Consider the following 15,524-nt stretch of genomic DNA (forward strand, 5'->3'; position numbering starts at 1 on the left):
AGCTTGTGAAGGGAGGTAAGGTGAGTGTCTGAACACTTTTCGGGATCGGCTGGGGGAGTGTGGGGCCAGGACATAACTATGAGGGGTGATGATGTGTAGAGTAGAGAGCAGAAGAGCGTAGAAGGTTGGTGGGCTGCGACGGAGGGGTTTGGATAAAAGAGAGGATGGGAGACTTGGGGATGGTGGGATAGGGGTGTGCTAGGAGAGCAAAGCAGAAGTGGAATACACGGCGCCATTGGCGACCGGCCTCGCAAAGGGCAGAAGGAGTGGATGTGCTGGATAGGGGGAGAAGACGGAATAAGCAGGGCGCTGGGAGACTGAGCTCAGTCGAAGGCATAAGGAGACCGTGCGAGGATATGAGGGATTGATGTATGCAACAGAATCGAAAGAGAAGGCAGTCGAAGAACCGAGGGCGTTATACTTTGGCATGCTGAGAAACAGGGTAAGGGGCTGAGAAGGAGAAGGGTGAAGCATCACGGACATAGGCCTGGCTATAGTCATAGGGGGTCGTGCGGTCGCATGGACAGCGACTCGCGACATATCGTCAAGCTTGGAAGAGCATGAGCTGGAGTGTTAGTCAAAGCTGTAGTTAGCATGAATATCAAGACTTGTTGAGTCGATCGATCAAAATGGCTGTGAGCTCAGGCATCCCATATACCGTGTCTCGAGCTGGGGAAAACCGTAACATCAAGATGATGCCGGACACACTTCACATCAAATCATATGCATGTCTCCCGACCTCGCAGACTCTCAAGATAGCATGAAAGGCTTGGCCAGATAGCTGAATCTTGGAAGTGCAAAACGACATCATGAACAAGCCAGTGACCATGCCCAGTGATTACGCCTACTTTGCCAAACATGTCTCGCTGTCGTGGTTCTGTTCTTGCTCATGGGTTGCAATCTTCAGGTGCTCGATGATGAGGCTCTTTGGCGACAGTCCAGCAATAGCGGAACGTCTTTGAAGGCATGCATGTCTTCAGTCATGTGCAAGTCTGCGAAAGGGGCTGGCAATCCCATTTTCAGCAAGTGCAAATGTTGTGGTTGCTCCGCCATCTCGTCGGGCTCAAGGTGCTTTAACGGACTTAGACCAATTGCGGAGTTGGCGACCGACTGGTTTTGAACATCAGGAGCGCGGGTACAGTGGCTTGCCCGCCGCCATATCACTTTCTCCATGCACACAGCTTGGACTGGATTGCAGCCGCCGTCTCGTCCAGCTACACTGCAGCAGCTGCGTGTGCTTGCAGAGTAGACAAAGCTGGGTCTTGAGACCTTACTGTCGCCATCCGGACGTCCTCTGAATGTTTGCCATAGCAAAATCAGCACTGCATCGCCTTGTGCGACGGTGTGAGCCCAATCTTGACAATCGGCTAGGACAGCAGCCTCTAACGACGGTCACCGTCGACGGCGCCTCCTTCTCCTTGTGATCGCGCTCCTTCTGCGAGGCCGTCTCTCATTCGTTGTGGCCCGTGCGCAGGTAGCGGGTGAGTTCGCCTCAAGGTGAGACTTGTTGACCGTCTTCCACCACCCCACCACCGACTTCATCACACTCCCCAATGCCGCAATTCTTGCTGTGCTTCCCCTTCTTCATCCTCTTGAGCCCCTTGTGTCATCCTCGCAGAACCCCGACACCACATCGGCGATGCTTTCGAGCTTGCCGCGGGGTAGGACGACGACTCTGGGTCGGACATCGCTTTCTTTCCCGCTTCGGCGACGAGGAGGCGACCTCCGGTGCTCGACGCACCCAAGGCATCAAGGTATGTACTGACTCCGCTCCTGATTGCTCGCCGTTGACGCCGCCGCCTTCGCCGGCTTGGTGTCGACCGATGCAGCTACTCAGCCCCTCCTCTGCCACCGCCATACCAGCTGCGGATGGCCATGCCTGGACATTGCTGACAACATCGCTAGACAAGGCTTCAGTTTAGGGTTGTCGACACTGGCTGAACACCTGAGCCTGTACGAACGAACGCCGACTACTACACTCACTTCTCGTCTTTACAGAAGATTCGTACAGGCCAGGTGTTCAGCCCGGCACCTCTCACAAACTGCCTCCCTTGGCCAGGGCAGTGAGTAGTACTCCGCCTACCTCTTGTGACCATTGCTGACCACTTCGCTAGTCAAGACTTCATTCCAGCATTGTCGCCACTGGCTGAACACCTGAGCCTGTACGGACGAACGCCGACCACCACACTCACTTCTCGTCTTTACAGAAGGTTCGTACAGGCCAGGTGTTCAGCCCGGCACCTCTCACAAACTGCCTCTCTTGGCTAGAGCAGTAAGTAGTACCCCGCCTACCTCTTGTGAGCATCGCTGATTGACACGTCCGTAGAGGCAGTCGCCTGCTCGAAAAGCCTTGGTAGCCTTGTCACTGCCGGCTGGACATCTGGGCCTGTACGAACGAACGCCGACTACCACACTCACTTCTCGTCCTTACAAAATATTCGCACAGGCCAGGTGTTCAGCCCGGCACGTCTTGCAAGACATTTTCCTCAGCTGGTAAGTCGAACTTCCGATGCCGTCCATGGTACACCTGCTTGTGCAACGCCGTGCTAACGTATGGGTCCTCAGGCTCGTATGTCGTCCTCCTTGTCGACACGGCGGAAGTCGCCTCTGGTGATAGTCGCCAGCTATCACTGGGGGCGCAAGTAGTTTTCCAGACGACAATAATCCGATCGTCATATCTCCACTGCCGCCAGTCGCGGAATTCGGCGTTCGGCACAGCGAAATGATGGCGCCCGGCGGCGTTCATGCTCAGTAAGTCCAACCCATCTTCAAGGTCTTCGGGTCATGCTAATCGCTCCAGAAGTCATCAAACAGGTGCTGAAGCTGTTCGCCGCCGGTGCCCATCTGGGACGTCGCCTTGACGGTGCCGCTACTCGCCGCGGGCGCGCACATCGGACATCGACACAGTAAGTCGCCGAAGTCCTAGCGCACCTCGTCCATAGGCCAGCGTTATGTGCCCTAGGCCATGCGCTGTGAGTCGTCGAAGTCCTTAAGTCGCTGAAGTCCTAGCGCACCTCGTCCATAGGCCAGCGTTCGAATGCGCTGCGAAAAGTCCATTCGCTGTAAGTCGCTGAAGTCCTAGCGCACCTCGTCCATAGGCCAGCGTTATGTGCTCTCAGCCATGCGCTGTAAGTCGCTGAAGTCCTAGCGCACCTCGTCCATAGGCCAGCGTTCGAATGCGCTGCGAAAAAGTCATTCACCGACCCCCGCCAACATGTGCACCAAGGTCGTACACAAATAGGGCTGCGGCCACGAGATTGCTGAGAAGGCAGGATGATGTAGTTCTCCCAGACGTGGCCGCTACCAATCTCGTGGCCGCTCCCAATCTCACCCGGCAGCATGACACAGCAACAGCAGCACCACGATGGCAGCCAGCAGCAGCAGCAGCAGCACTCGCATCACCAGCATCAGCACCCAAGTCGCCGAAGTCCCGGCGCATTGCCACCCATGGGCACAAGTCGCCAAAGTCCCGGCGCATCGCCATCCATGGGCACAAGTCGTCGAAGTCCCGGCGCATTGCCATCCATGGGCATAAGTCGCCGAAGTCCCGGCGCATCGCCATCTATGGGCACCAAGGTCGTACACAAACGTCACTCTTTCGCTCCTTCCTCTCCAGATGGAATGTACGTTCGTCTGGACTCAGCCATTCGCCATCTACGGCGTGGACGGTGCCTTTGACCCTTCCTTCGACCCGAACAGACAAACCTACAACTTCTCCCAGACGTGGCCGCTACCAATCTCACCCACCACTAAGTCGCCGAAGTCCCGGCGCATTCCGTCTATGGGCCAGCGTTATGTGCTTTCAGCCATGCGCTGTAAGTCGCCGAAGTCCCGGTGCAACACCACCTATGGGCATCCTCTTCCACGGAGCCACTTGGACTTTACGCACTTTAATCATCGGCGACCATTTCGATTCTTCAGCGAGACTGAAAGCGGCTATAGACGGGTCGAGCAGCGTTCGAAACTGCCTACGTCTGCAATAACACGATGACCGAGCCGGTCAAACCCAAGGGTCGCAATCGACTTCCATATCCCAATATGGCAGGAGTAGGAGCAAGAGTGGGAGACTATCAGTGCAAACCGATTTTGACCAAAACATCACGGTCAACATGCATGCCTGGATGGCGGTCTCCAGAGCCGTATCCAGGAGTAGGGCTGGTGCCCAAGCCCAGCGCTGGAACTTATACTCACCCCTCTCTTGATCATCATATGCCCATCTCTTCGTTGGTAACTCCAGCGGAGAGCACAACGACCAGCTACTGATCGATGGAAAGAAGAGAGGAGAGACGTACAAGCAGCTGCTCCTGTTTCTGAGCTGGTATGAGAACAGCGCGCGTGTTCCCATGATCATCAACGGGCCCAACATTGCGCCCAAGAAGGTCGAGGAGTCGGTGTCTCCGGCCTGCGAGCCTTGTGCTCAATTCGCAGCGGGTGGAGCTTGACAGCTCTCCTTCGAGCATCGTGATTCCCACACGATGGCAAACGACGCGAATAGGCTCCGGCCTGAGAGCCTTGTGCTCGCTTCACAGCGCGCAGAGCTTGACAGCCCTCCCGGGCACAGTCGCAGCCCGAGCAGACTCGGACTCATCGCTGTGGACTACCAGCAGCGATGAGTCTGAGGCGCCCATGACGCCAATGACGGAGGTGGTGCGGGTAGTTACCGCAACTCACGTACATGGATGTCCCCGGATGCACTGCTGCGCGCGCAGCAAGTCGCCGAAGTCCCGGTGCAACACCAGCTATGGGCCGCCCTGCAACAGCATGGGTGAAGTCGTCGATAAGCCGCCTCTTCAACAGATGGACTTTTTTTGTTGATGAACCTTTTCTGTTGTGGTCTTATGATTCATCTGCATCGAGTTAGACAGACCCCAGTGACCCCAAGGCATCCGAACTTGCCGACCGACCATCGTCCATGGCCGCAGCAGCATTCCTAGGAATCGCGTGGTTTATCTGCATCGAGTTGAACATCCGCCTGCTGTACAGAGCTACGCGTCGCAGCCTATACTTCTGGAGCTGCTTACTCTGCAGTTGGGGGCTGGTAGTCCACGGCATCTCGATCGTCCTAGCCAACTTCACCAAATCGACTAAGATATGGCGATCTTGAAGTCTGGGAGCACTGCGTCGGAGGCAGGCGCGTCAAGAACATCCCCGCCATCGCCGACGACCTCGCCAACCATACCATCGTCATCTGTCTTGACCGAGGGCATTGTTCTCACCGAATGTCGATGCCACGTTGGCGACACAACTTTGAATCTTGAACACTTCTTCTCGAACCCGTCTACTGAAGCGGAGCTCACACGGGTGTTGGAGAAGGTGCGGGAGCGTACAGTGATGACGGACCAGGATCTCATGTCCAAGATCAAGGTCACAGGACTGATCGCACCGAGGAAGAACGGCTGGGTCATGTGAAAGTAAAGACCTGACATGACGCTCCAAATCAACCCGATCGAGACTTCATGTACGGGCGCTTCAAACAAGCCAGCGACAAACAAGCCAGCCACATTCACTTTCCATGACCCTTTTTTGTTGTGGTCTTATGACGCAGCGCCGCTTGAAGTGTGGGAGCACTGCGTCGGAGGCAGTGCTCCTGCCTAAGTACTTCCAGAGTCTTGAACTTCTCGGCAACAGTCGTCGCGCCACTCGAGACAATCTCCGGAATCTGATTGGATCGCCAACATATACGTGGACTGTGTTGGCTCGTCCTGCATCATCCTCTTCACCACTGCCGAACCTCTTTGTGAATGCCGCGATCATCGCGGTCGAGGCCCGCTTCAAAGAAGCCAGCGACCTTGAAGTGTGGGAGCGCTGCGTCGGAGGCAGGCGCGTCAGCCGCCCTGCCTTTAACGCCAAGAACCGCGAGGACTGCAACAACAAGTTGGATATTCGACGGCACGAGAGCTCTGCAACAACAAGTTGGATATTCGACGCTACGAGGGCACCGAGAAGGACTCTCGTGGTGCGACGGTCTTGAGACGGCGAGGTGACCGCCAATATCGACGCGGACCCACAAAAGTTGAAGTACACGGTCGACATCATCTACGCGAGCGCTATGGAAGACAGGAACTGGGTATATGCCGCGGTCAAGCTCTTAAACCAGCTCTGCCTTCTCATCCCAGCAACATTTGCCGACCCCAACGTACTCCCCGATGGGCTCCTCAGGAAGACATGCGTTGGTCGTGCTACCGTCGGCAAGGGCGTTGCCTTCGAGGTCTGCGCAGAGAACAGCTGCTTTGGCTCGATCTCGCATGAAGCGCATTGGGTTCATCTCCGACTTCTACCATTTGGAATTGTTCGATAGTTGGATTCGTAATGCGGAATGAATAGATAGTGAGTCTCCAGTCTGTACCATCCCAGAGTGAAACAATGCTGACGTCTTCCAGGAATTGATAAAGTTTAAAAGAATGGTCTGGTTCTTTTTCTTTGCGTGATGTCGATTCGGGCTGCGACGGCACCAGCCGACGTCGACGGTGCTGGTGATGCTAATGCTTAGCTGTTTCTCGCAGCTGCGGAGCTGATGAGCATCTGGTACGTGAAGATGCGTCTTCCATGGCAGATTCCAGATAGTAAGTCGAGAGCTCTGATATGCTCTTTTGAAAGGCTGACGATCCCGTAGTCGATTTGTCGCTGTCCAGGTCTCACTGTCGATGGCTCCGCGCCGGGATCTCGCTGTCGGATGTCTCGCTGGCGATGCCCTGCAGTTAGTATTTCGCTGGCGAAGTCACGATGCGATACTGTACAGCCTTGCCGGTCATTGCTCCGGTAGACTGCACGTCAACCGCCATACCATGCGGCCTGGTCAAGCCTGCTCGACGCACTAGCCATGGAGGCTGAGTATGACACACTACATGCTCCATCGACAGCGAGACCGAGCCAGCGCTGCGGGCTTGACCCGCGCCTGCGCCGATGAGCAGTGAACCTTTGGGTGCTCCGGTGGCATGCCCATAGTCTCCGTCTCTTGCTGGTATGTATCCTCTCCATGGGTTCCTCGCGGTTGCCCAAGCGCCCCGCACATTATGTTGTAGGCCCAGACCCTTCATCCGATCCGAGTCGCTTTACTTTCGAGTGGGTGACAGCATCGAGTCTTGTCTTCTTGGTATGCGAGGGGTACGAGAGCGTCAAGAGTGGCCGCCATGAGTACCGACCCGAAGGTGCTAGGTGAGGCATCGATAGTCGGCCTCGAATTTCAAGCTTGACGGCTCTCACCAGGCGCTCCGCGAGGGTGTCGGCATGGCCAAGCTACTGCCTCCCAGGTGAGAATGGCTCAGCATCATGCCGCCAGGAAATCGACAGCGAGATGGACTATCGTTGTGGTAGTTACCAGCCTTGGGCCAGCGATGGGGGCTTGTGTTTCGCCTCTTGCGCAGTGCTTCAGCAATGCTTGTCGCTGAGGGTTGTCGGCGGAGGTGAGGGCGGGGGTGTGTCGGAGGCAGCTTTGAAGTCAACCCAAGGAGGACGTCGCTGCCGATGCAAGGCTACAGCAGCAGCTTGTTGTCTATAAGCCAAAACATCAGCAATGTCTCTGCACGTTCTCTTGCCCTTGCTGGGTGATGTGTGTGGCTTCGAGGCGGGGTAGCGGCAGAGGAGGCAGGTTCAGGGAGGGGCAGCGAAGGTCAAGGACGTCGACGGCAAAGACGAGAGGCACTTACTGCAGTCTCTCGGAAGCTCCTCTCGTTGTGTGAGGCTCGCAGAAGGATGCCGAGGGCCTTCGTTCAGCGGGTGAGGTTCGCAGCGACGGCTCTGGCTGTCCTGAACCTCACTCGCAACGCCAGAAGCTGCGACAAGCGCGCAGACGTACTGGGCGGGATGAAGGAGGTGTTCTGAAGCTTCGAGTCTGCTTCATGTTGCTGTCGAGGGTGAGGGGAGGCAGGAGGCTACGATGGGTTTTGGAAGACTTCCGCGGAGGCGGTTTCCGCGCTGTATGCGGCCGGGGGCCGTCATACAAGTCGATGATGATGATCTGCGAGTGATTGTAGAGCTCCTCAAGGAAATGCAGCTCGATCGCAGGGGGTTGATGTGGAAGCTGCGGTGGTGGAGGGGCATGGCTGGGAATTTGGTGATGGAGACTTTGGTGTTGCAGCAATGAACTTCAGTTGACCCAAAGACCGTGCATTGTTCGGCTTCACCAACCAGCGCCACTCCACACCACACCCTCCCCAACTCCTCAGGCCGAGTCTATGGATTGCCCCTCTCCGTCTGCCCGTACTGGCTGCCTGGCGGCCCCTTCCTCGCCTCAGAATGGCAGGCAATACCATGTACGACGTCGTGGTGCTATCCTCGAGTCCGCCAGCCGCTTCCCCGCTACATGATGCCCCCTCCCGTCGCGTCGCCATGCTTGCGTCCTCCCCTCTCGCATTCTCCCCTCCTGCGAGCCCCCTCAGGCCGGCGGCCGGCGCGTCCAAGAGCAATGCACGAGCTGCTCCTATCCCCGAAGGGGCTGTGAGAGGATTCGCCACCGTGGGCAGCCTCATACGCTCCGAGCACTTCACAAGCCGCCTCGACGACGACTTCGATGCAATACAACAAGCGCAACCACGCCGGACTTCACAGGATACCCTAGAGCCTCCTTTGGCTGCGGAGAAACCCAAGAAGCGGACTACGAAGAAGGCTACAGCTACTACTACCGCTGCAGACGGCTCCGAGAAGCCCAAACCGAAGCCTCGAGCGCGCAAAGCGAAACCCAAGTCAGACAAAGAGATCCTTGACTCCGACGACGAACTCCGACGCCCGCCGCAACGACCTACCAAGTCTCCTTTCTTCGACGATGATGCGACAGAACCTCCGGTCGACCCTGCGGCACCAGCTGCGGATGCGCCGAAGCTCACCAAGTCTGGCAAGCCCCGTAAGCCTCGAGCGAAGAAGGTCAAGACTGCGGAAGAATGGACAGAACCTGCGCCAAAGCCAAAGAAACCGAGGGCCACAAAGGCGAAAGCTGGGACAGGGAAGGGCAAGCAGGGAGATGCGTCGCTTGTGTCTGCGCATTTCGGAGGTGGAGCAGACGGAGGCCAGGAGTCGGCAACACGGCCTTCTGTAGAGGACCACGACACTCAAGCCAAGCCTCAATCGATCTGGGAAGTGCCAGACAGCCCAAAGCCGAAGAAGAAGGCTGCACCCAAGCAGCGACAGCCAGATCCCATCGCACAAGGTTTGGAGTTGGAGGAGGCTGTTCTAAGGAGGAGAGACTGGACGCCGCCACCCGACACCACAATCGCATCGCCGTTCACCGACTCGACCGGAAAGGAGAACAAGACCCTATCGCAGAACGCGGATGGCTCCTTTACAAACCTCCTCTCCAACTTCGCCTACGCACAATCGCCATCTGCGCAGATCGCTGCGAAATCGAACAACGCAACAGGGGCTGTGGCAGCGACGAAGCGGCGGAGAATTGAACTTGTCGAGATACCCAGCAATAACACCAACTCCAGAGACTCGTCTCCCGAGAAAGGGAGAGCACCGAAGAAGAAACCACGCACCATCACCGACCTCGTTACAGAGCAGTATGCTTTGAAGGATGCACAACCAGTTCCAGACGATGCGACTAGCAACTTCTTCGAGTCCCGAGCTTCGACAACTACAACAAAGGTGCCGCTGAACGATGCATCGGCGGCGGACGGCGATGCAGCACCGAAGAAGCCAGTGCGCAGGCGTAACAGCTCCAAGTCAGGCACAGACAAAGCGGATCCCAAGCCAAGAGCGAGGAAGGCGTCTACGAAGGCAGCCGCCAAACCCAAACCCGTCGCGGAGAAGTTGCTCAGTCCTTCATCAGCAATGTCGCGTCTGCAGCAGCAAGACGTCTTGTTTGGAACATCAAGTCAGCTTGTGCTTGAAGAGTCGCCGACAATGGTGCGTCAACTACAGCATGCGCTGAAGGAGTCTGAGCAGGACGCCGACAATGTTGCGTATGGCGCGCCGCCGCGATGGTCACGGCTCGGCAGGGTGGAAGGCAAGCGCGGACTTTGGGCTGCGAGTTCCCGCGACGACGAGGGCGGTATGCTGGAGCACTTGAAGGACGTTTATATACCCGAGCCCGACCGAACGCAAGACATCCCATTGCTCATGGATGGCACTACCGATGCGCCTAATGAGCAAGACGACGATCAATCTGACTTCATAGATATTGATGATATACCCCAAGACCCGCCGCCACCAATTGCCATATCTTCTGATCCACCAATGCCACCTCCCAGCACTTCACGCGCCACCCCAATGACGAAGTTTCGCAACGATGATGATCAAATGAAAGATACGGGCTTCAGGGACATTGACGACTTCATGCAAGAGCCTCCACCTTCCGGTCAGAAACCTGTCTCACCAGACAGCTTTGTTGACATCGACGACTTCGACTTTCCGCCCTCTGCGCAGATGCGGAAATCGCCAGTCTCGATCTTCAAACCTGCCGCCTCAGCACCAACGCCCATGGACGGCTCTCCCAAGAAGCGCGGAAGGCCGACGAAATCGCATTCTGCAATACTTACATCAGTCTCCGCGTCATTGACGCCAATCCTGAAGCCCCGCGCGAAGTCAAAGACCAGAACTAAGATGCCATCGTCCCCTCCCACAGGCTCAGGCCGCTTCATCGACATAGACGAGATCCTCGACTCCGAAGACGAAGCCATGCAGCTCCTCTCCCCCACGCCGCCCCGAACAACTAAACATGTTAACTCACAACCTCTGTCTCTAATCACACTATCTCCCACAACCTCACCCAGCAAATCGGTGAAAGCGAAAGCCTCAGCGGCCGATCCAAGTCTAGTACCTATCCACCGCATACCTACCCCGCTTCTCGAATGGCCGAACATCAAAGCCCAGGTCTTTGCTCAGATAACAAGTCACATCCGGTCTTTGCCTCCAACCACCGACCCCAGCAAGCCTACCTGGCACGAAAAGATCCTCATGTACGACCCCATCGTCATCGAAGACTTTACTGCGTATCTCAACGGCCACACACCCATCCGCGTGTACAAAAAAGCTACGCAGAAGCAGATCAAGGCCTGGAATGCGGATTTGAAGAAGAGGGGCGAGGAAGCGGTACATCTGGGCGTGGGGCCAAGCAGGGAAGGGGATGGATCGGAGGTGTTTGCTGTTGAGAAGGAACTAGAGAGCACGATGGTGCAGGGGTGGTGTGAGAGTTTGAGTGTTTGTTGTATTTGGGGGGAGAATAGGACGAAGAAGGGGACGGCTAGGAAGGGGTTTTATTGAGGATGTGAGATACCTGGATACTGAGCTACGTTGGCCAGATAGCCTTAGCTGGTAATGCAGATTTTGACAATTTTCTCGGAGACCGCGGGTACCGGTGAGATCCTAATGATACATTTTTTGAAGTCTGTTCTCTCTCGTTGCGGTGTAAGACGCCGGGAGGGGCGAACAGTCCTGTCAGCTAACCATCATCGACTTACCAACCCACCAACGTACACACCCAAAGTTCCTTGCGCGAAGATTCCGAGCAAGAAGCCCAGAAGTAGATGACGTCGATGCACTGGAGCGGGATCGGACGGACGCTAGCAGATTAGATCCACTACCATCGCGCGGGATAAAACCCACTCCTTCCCGACTCCTTCCCGTGGGTTCATGTGCGAGATGCATACGCCACCTACATGCCTCCCGCAATCCGCACAAAGCATCAATGCGCGGTATGCGACAAGGTCTATTCCACCAACAGCCATCTTCGCCGCCATGAAGCGTCACGTGAGCATCATCCTGCACGATGGATCAGTCGCGGCTCACAATAAGCAGATTTCGGCAGGCAAGACTTGACATGTCCGTCATGTCATGCGCAGTTCACGCGACGGTGGGCTTGTCCCTCGGTGTGTGTGCTTGTTAAGAGCTGACAAAGATACAGAGACCTCGCTCGACGCCACTTGTCAAACTGCTCTTCCGCCCACGGCGATGACGTGAGTCTACCCACATTGAGGCGCGGCAGAAAGCGAAACTCCTGCGATAGATGTTCGCAGCGCAAGCTTTCGTGCGATACCAAAATGCCATGTGTGCGTTGTCGCGATGGTGGCGCGGCGTGTACGTACAAGCGGTTAGACGGCGTTTCTGCAGGTACTACTGCATCTGTTGGAAGCAGCCAAGATGGTACTGAGATCAGTACCGACCGGCAGCGCGTGGGCATCTCCATCGATTTCCTCCTCAATTTCACGAATCCTTCGGGGTATCGCCCATCCGCTGCGATCGCCGCCGAAGCCACGGAACTCGACGATGCAGATGGCGAAGCACACGTACAACCACACGATCAAGATCAACACATGGCGCATGAGCAGTCGTTCTTCGAATTTGCCGACTTACCTTCTGTCTTCTTCGGTTTCCCTTTCCTGGTGTCGGGGAGAGAAGTAGACTACGCGTCTCCGATCATAAGCGATGGTCTGACACCTGAACTGGAAGATGCGTACGCCTTGGAAGTACGTGTAAGAGAGATGCTAGACCACCTGTCTGCTAAGCATAGCGCGATGCTGGAGCGTGGTGATGCACTTGATGCAACATTCGATTATCAACTTGCCGAAACCGTCTTTACAGTTGGCAATGTGCGGCATTTTGTTTGGGCTTTCTTTCGCTACTTTCACTATTCGTTTCCTATTCTGCACAAGCCGACATTCGATATACAGACGGTGTCCTTCCCGCTTCTACTCGCGCTCGTTTTGTTCGGGTCACTACCGACTCTAGAGTCTGATACCTCCATCGGCGTACGACGGTTCTCACACGTTGCGGAGGCATACGTTTTCGATCAACTGGTATTACGTCAGATATCGCAAACTGATCACTCGGCGTGGGTCGAAGATGAGCATCTCCAGTTGTTGCAAGCAGGTCTATTGTTCTTGGTGTTTCTAAACAACAGTAACGACATGGTCACAAGACGGCGAATCCGCCTCCAGCGCATTCCATCGCTTGTCGCTGCTGTGCGAGCCTCAGGCTTGTTTGCGTACAAACAGCGTCACATCACCCACAGTCAAAATGAACATGATTGGCAGGCGTTCATCAACGATGAGATGCGATCGAGGTACCACGACCTGGTCCACACCACGTATATAAAGCCACTAACAACCCTCGCAGATTGGGCATGTGGACCTGCCTCTTTGACAGCACGCTCTCCGTATTCTTCAACAATACCCCACAAATTGCCATCAGTGAGGCGATAGGTGACCTCCCCTGCGAGGAGAGTTTGTTCAGAGCTGAGTCGGCCGCCGACTTCGCGCGTCTTGCATCGCATCAGCTCCCCCGACCACGAGTCGAGACATTACCCGCACTAATGTCACGCGCCCTCTTTTCCCCTGTCGCACAGCGCGCCGATGAGCCCGGAGAAGCCATCTCACCACCACATATGCTGATACTCATCTGCGGTCCGTTCTCACATCACCCATCCTATGCTCAACCCGCTGACTCTAATAGCACTTCTATCCATCGTCATGACATCCAGAATGAACTTCCTCACTTCTATGAACATAGAGCCGATGCTTCGCGCCACCGACCGATGGAAGGCGCTCTGGGATGTAGTAAGCCGAGATAGCGAAGGAAATTTCTTGCCTGATCTGGGGTTCGAGAAGCACGCGGCGGAGTATTGGTGGCTTACCAAGACCATTTTGAGGGTCTCGAAGTCGGGGGGTAGGAGCTGTCGTTACATGCAACCTGCACCTTGTGACTCGACGCAGGACTTGCACGATTTCGTGAGGAGGTATAAAGATTATGCTGTGTAGACGTGGGCAGAGATGCTATATTTTACAGTTGATAGCACAGAATTAAGCACAACGTATGCCCTTCTACCAAAGCGATTGCTCCTCAGGCAGCAATGTTTGACAAGACAGGACTAGCGTGTGGGTCTATCTCCGATTGTTGGGTCTATCGCCGAGATGGGTTCATCGCCGAACCTTCGATGCGCTACCACGCCTCCGCACTGCATCTCGCGAATCTAGATCTCAGCGCCCGCGGAATCCGACGCGATCATGGAGACGATTAGCGCGTCCTTATGCAAGGGCCCAGGGCCGCGACTGATAAAGACGTCAGCGTGCTGATTAGTATATACCTTGAACGCGTCCGCCGAACTTGCTCCAAGAAGAAGCGCGTCTACGACATTGTCTGACACACCTGCTACCTGTATTTTTCTTGATGTTAATTTACAGCATGGCTCTAAGAAGATCGACGAGAGCGGCCACACGCACTGCGCAACACACCGCGAGTAGTGCGATGAAGAGAAGACACTCTGGTTCAACGACTGGTGAAGAGACGCTCAGCAAGCGCGTCGACAGCCGAGCAGCAAATCGTTCCGCAAAAAGAGACGGAATAGCGCAAAGCAGTGATGGGAACAGCAAGCAGACCATCACTCAGTCCAACGAGGTCAAGGTCGATAGTCCCAAGATGGACGACGACGCCGGCGCAGAAAAGAAATGGAAAGCATGGTCCGCCCACGCGACATCCACGCCATACCCTGACTTCGGCCACCCCACAAACCGCGAGTGCCAACTAGCCTACGACATCCTTCACAAACTGCACAACACCGCCGTCGAAGCCGAATTCGAAGACACCAACACACCCGAGACAATCCCGTTCGTCCTCGACGCCCTCATCGTCGCCGTGCTCAGCCAAGCCACGAGCTGGAACAATGCGAAACGCGCAATGGACAGCATGAAAGACACGTACGGCTCGGTGTTCGCCTACGAGGAGATATATAATGGGGGGTCTGAGAAACTACAAGAGACTATTCGCTGCGGCGGCTTGCACATCAGAAAGACCAAGATCATCATGTCCATCCTCGAGGAAGTGAAGCGTCGCTACGGACGCTGGAATCTCGACCATCTCCTTGAAGCCAGCGACGAAGATGCTATGAAGGAGCTCATGAGCTACAAGTACGTAGGCCCAAAGTCTGCGTTCGTAGTCATGGGCTGGTGCTTGAAGAGGAACAGGTTCACGGTTGACACGCATGTGTATCGCATTGCTGGCTTATGGGGATGGAGACCGAAGGAGGCGAGTAGGGAGAACACGCAGTTGCATTTGGATGCGGTGATTCCGCCGGAGCTGAAGTTTAAGTTACATTTCTTTCTTATTCAGCATGGAAGGACTTGCCCTGCGTGCCGCGGTGGGAGTAAGGATACGAAGGGGTGTGAGGTGCTCAAGGAGGTGAAGCAGGAACTGAAGAAGACGGATTAAGAGGTGAATGATAGATAACACCGCCAGTATGCGCGTCCATCAGCGGTGACGCTGTCCTCGACGCAACAGCCTCAACAGCACTCCCAGCGTGTCTCAGTCAATTCACCATTCACCAACACACTCCCATCGCTGTGCCTCTCACTCTCCCTCTATATAAACCGCGATTTCCAAGCCCAATCTTCTATTCCCTTTCCAACAACTACCCACTACCACAATTTCACCACATCACCACAACCCCCAAAGCCACATCACACCACTCCAACAAACCACTTTCAACCACTACCACAACAACCACAATAATGACCACACCAGCCCCAACCTCCTCATACACCTACTTCTGCTGCAACCCCTCTTGCTGCGCCGCCAACATCGTGCACAACGTCCCGCGG

General features: G+C 55.6%; 3 protein-coding genes across 3 annotated transcripts; all 3 read left to right on the forward strand.

Annotated features, from left to right (window-relative positions):
• Positions 1–8,328: 8,328 nt before the first annotated feature.
• J4E87_008564 (uncharacterized protein) lies at positions 8,329–11,196 on the forward strand (the record flags this gene model as incomplete). Its single annotated transcript, XM_049380152.1, has 2 exons — positions 8,329–8,336; positions 8,379–11,196. The coding sequence occupies 2 exons, from the start codon at positions 8,329–8,331 to the stop codon at positions 11,194–11,196; spliced, it is 2,826 nt and encodes a 941-aa protein (XP_049230149.1).
• A 687-nt stretch (positions 11,197–11,883) lies between these two features.
• J4E87_008565 (uncharacterized protein) lies at positions 11,884–12,463 on the forward strand (the record flags this gene model as incomplete). The annotated part of the gene is made up of 3 exons (XM_049380153.1): positions 11,884–11,888; positions 12,089–12,398; positions 12,443–12,463. The coding sequence occupies 3 exons, from the start codon at positions 11,884–11,886 to the stop codon at positions 12,461–12,463; spliced, it is 336 nt and encodes a 111-aa protein (XP_049230150.1).
• Positions 12,464–14,175: 1,712 nt separating this feature from the next.
• On the forward strand, positions 14,176–15,135 carry J4E87_008566 (uncharacterized protein; the record flags this gene model as incomplete). The annotated part of the gene is made up of 1 exon (XM_049380154.1): positions 14,176–15,135. One exon carries the CDS (start codon positions 14,176–14,178, stop codon positions 15,133–15,135), a length of 960 nt encoding a protein of 319 aa, XP_049230151.1.
• Between the last annotated feature and the right edge of the window lie 389 nt (positions 15,136–15,524).

The sequence above is a fragment of the Alternaria ethzedia genome, assembly GCF_023757985.1.
Source record: "Alternaria ethzedia strain BMP 0044 chromosome Unknown scaffold_27, whole genome shotgun sequence".
Taxonomy (NCBI): Eukaryota; Fungi; Ascomycota; class Dothideomycetes; order Pleosporales; family Pleosporaceae; genus Alternaria; species Alternaria ethzedia.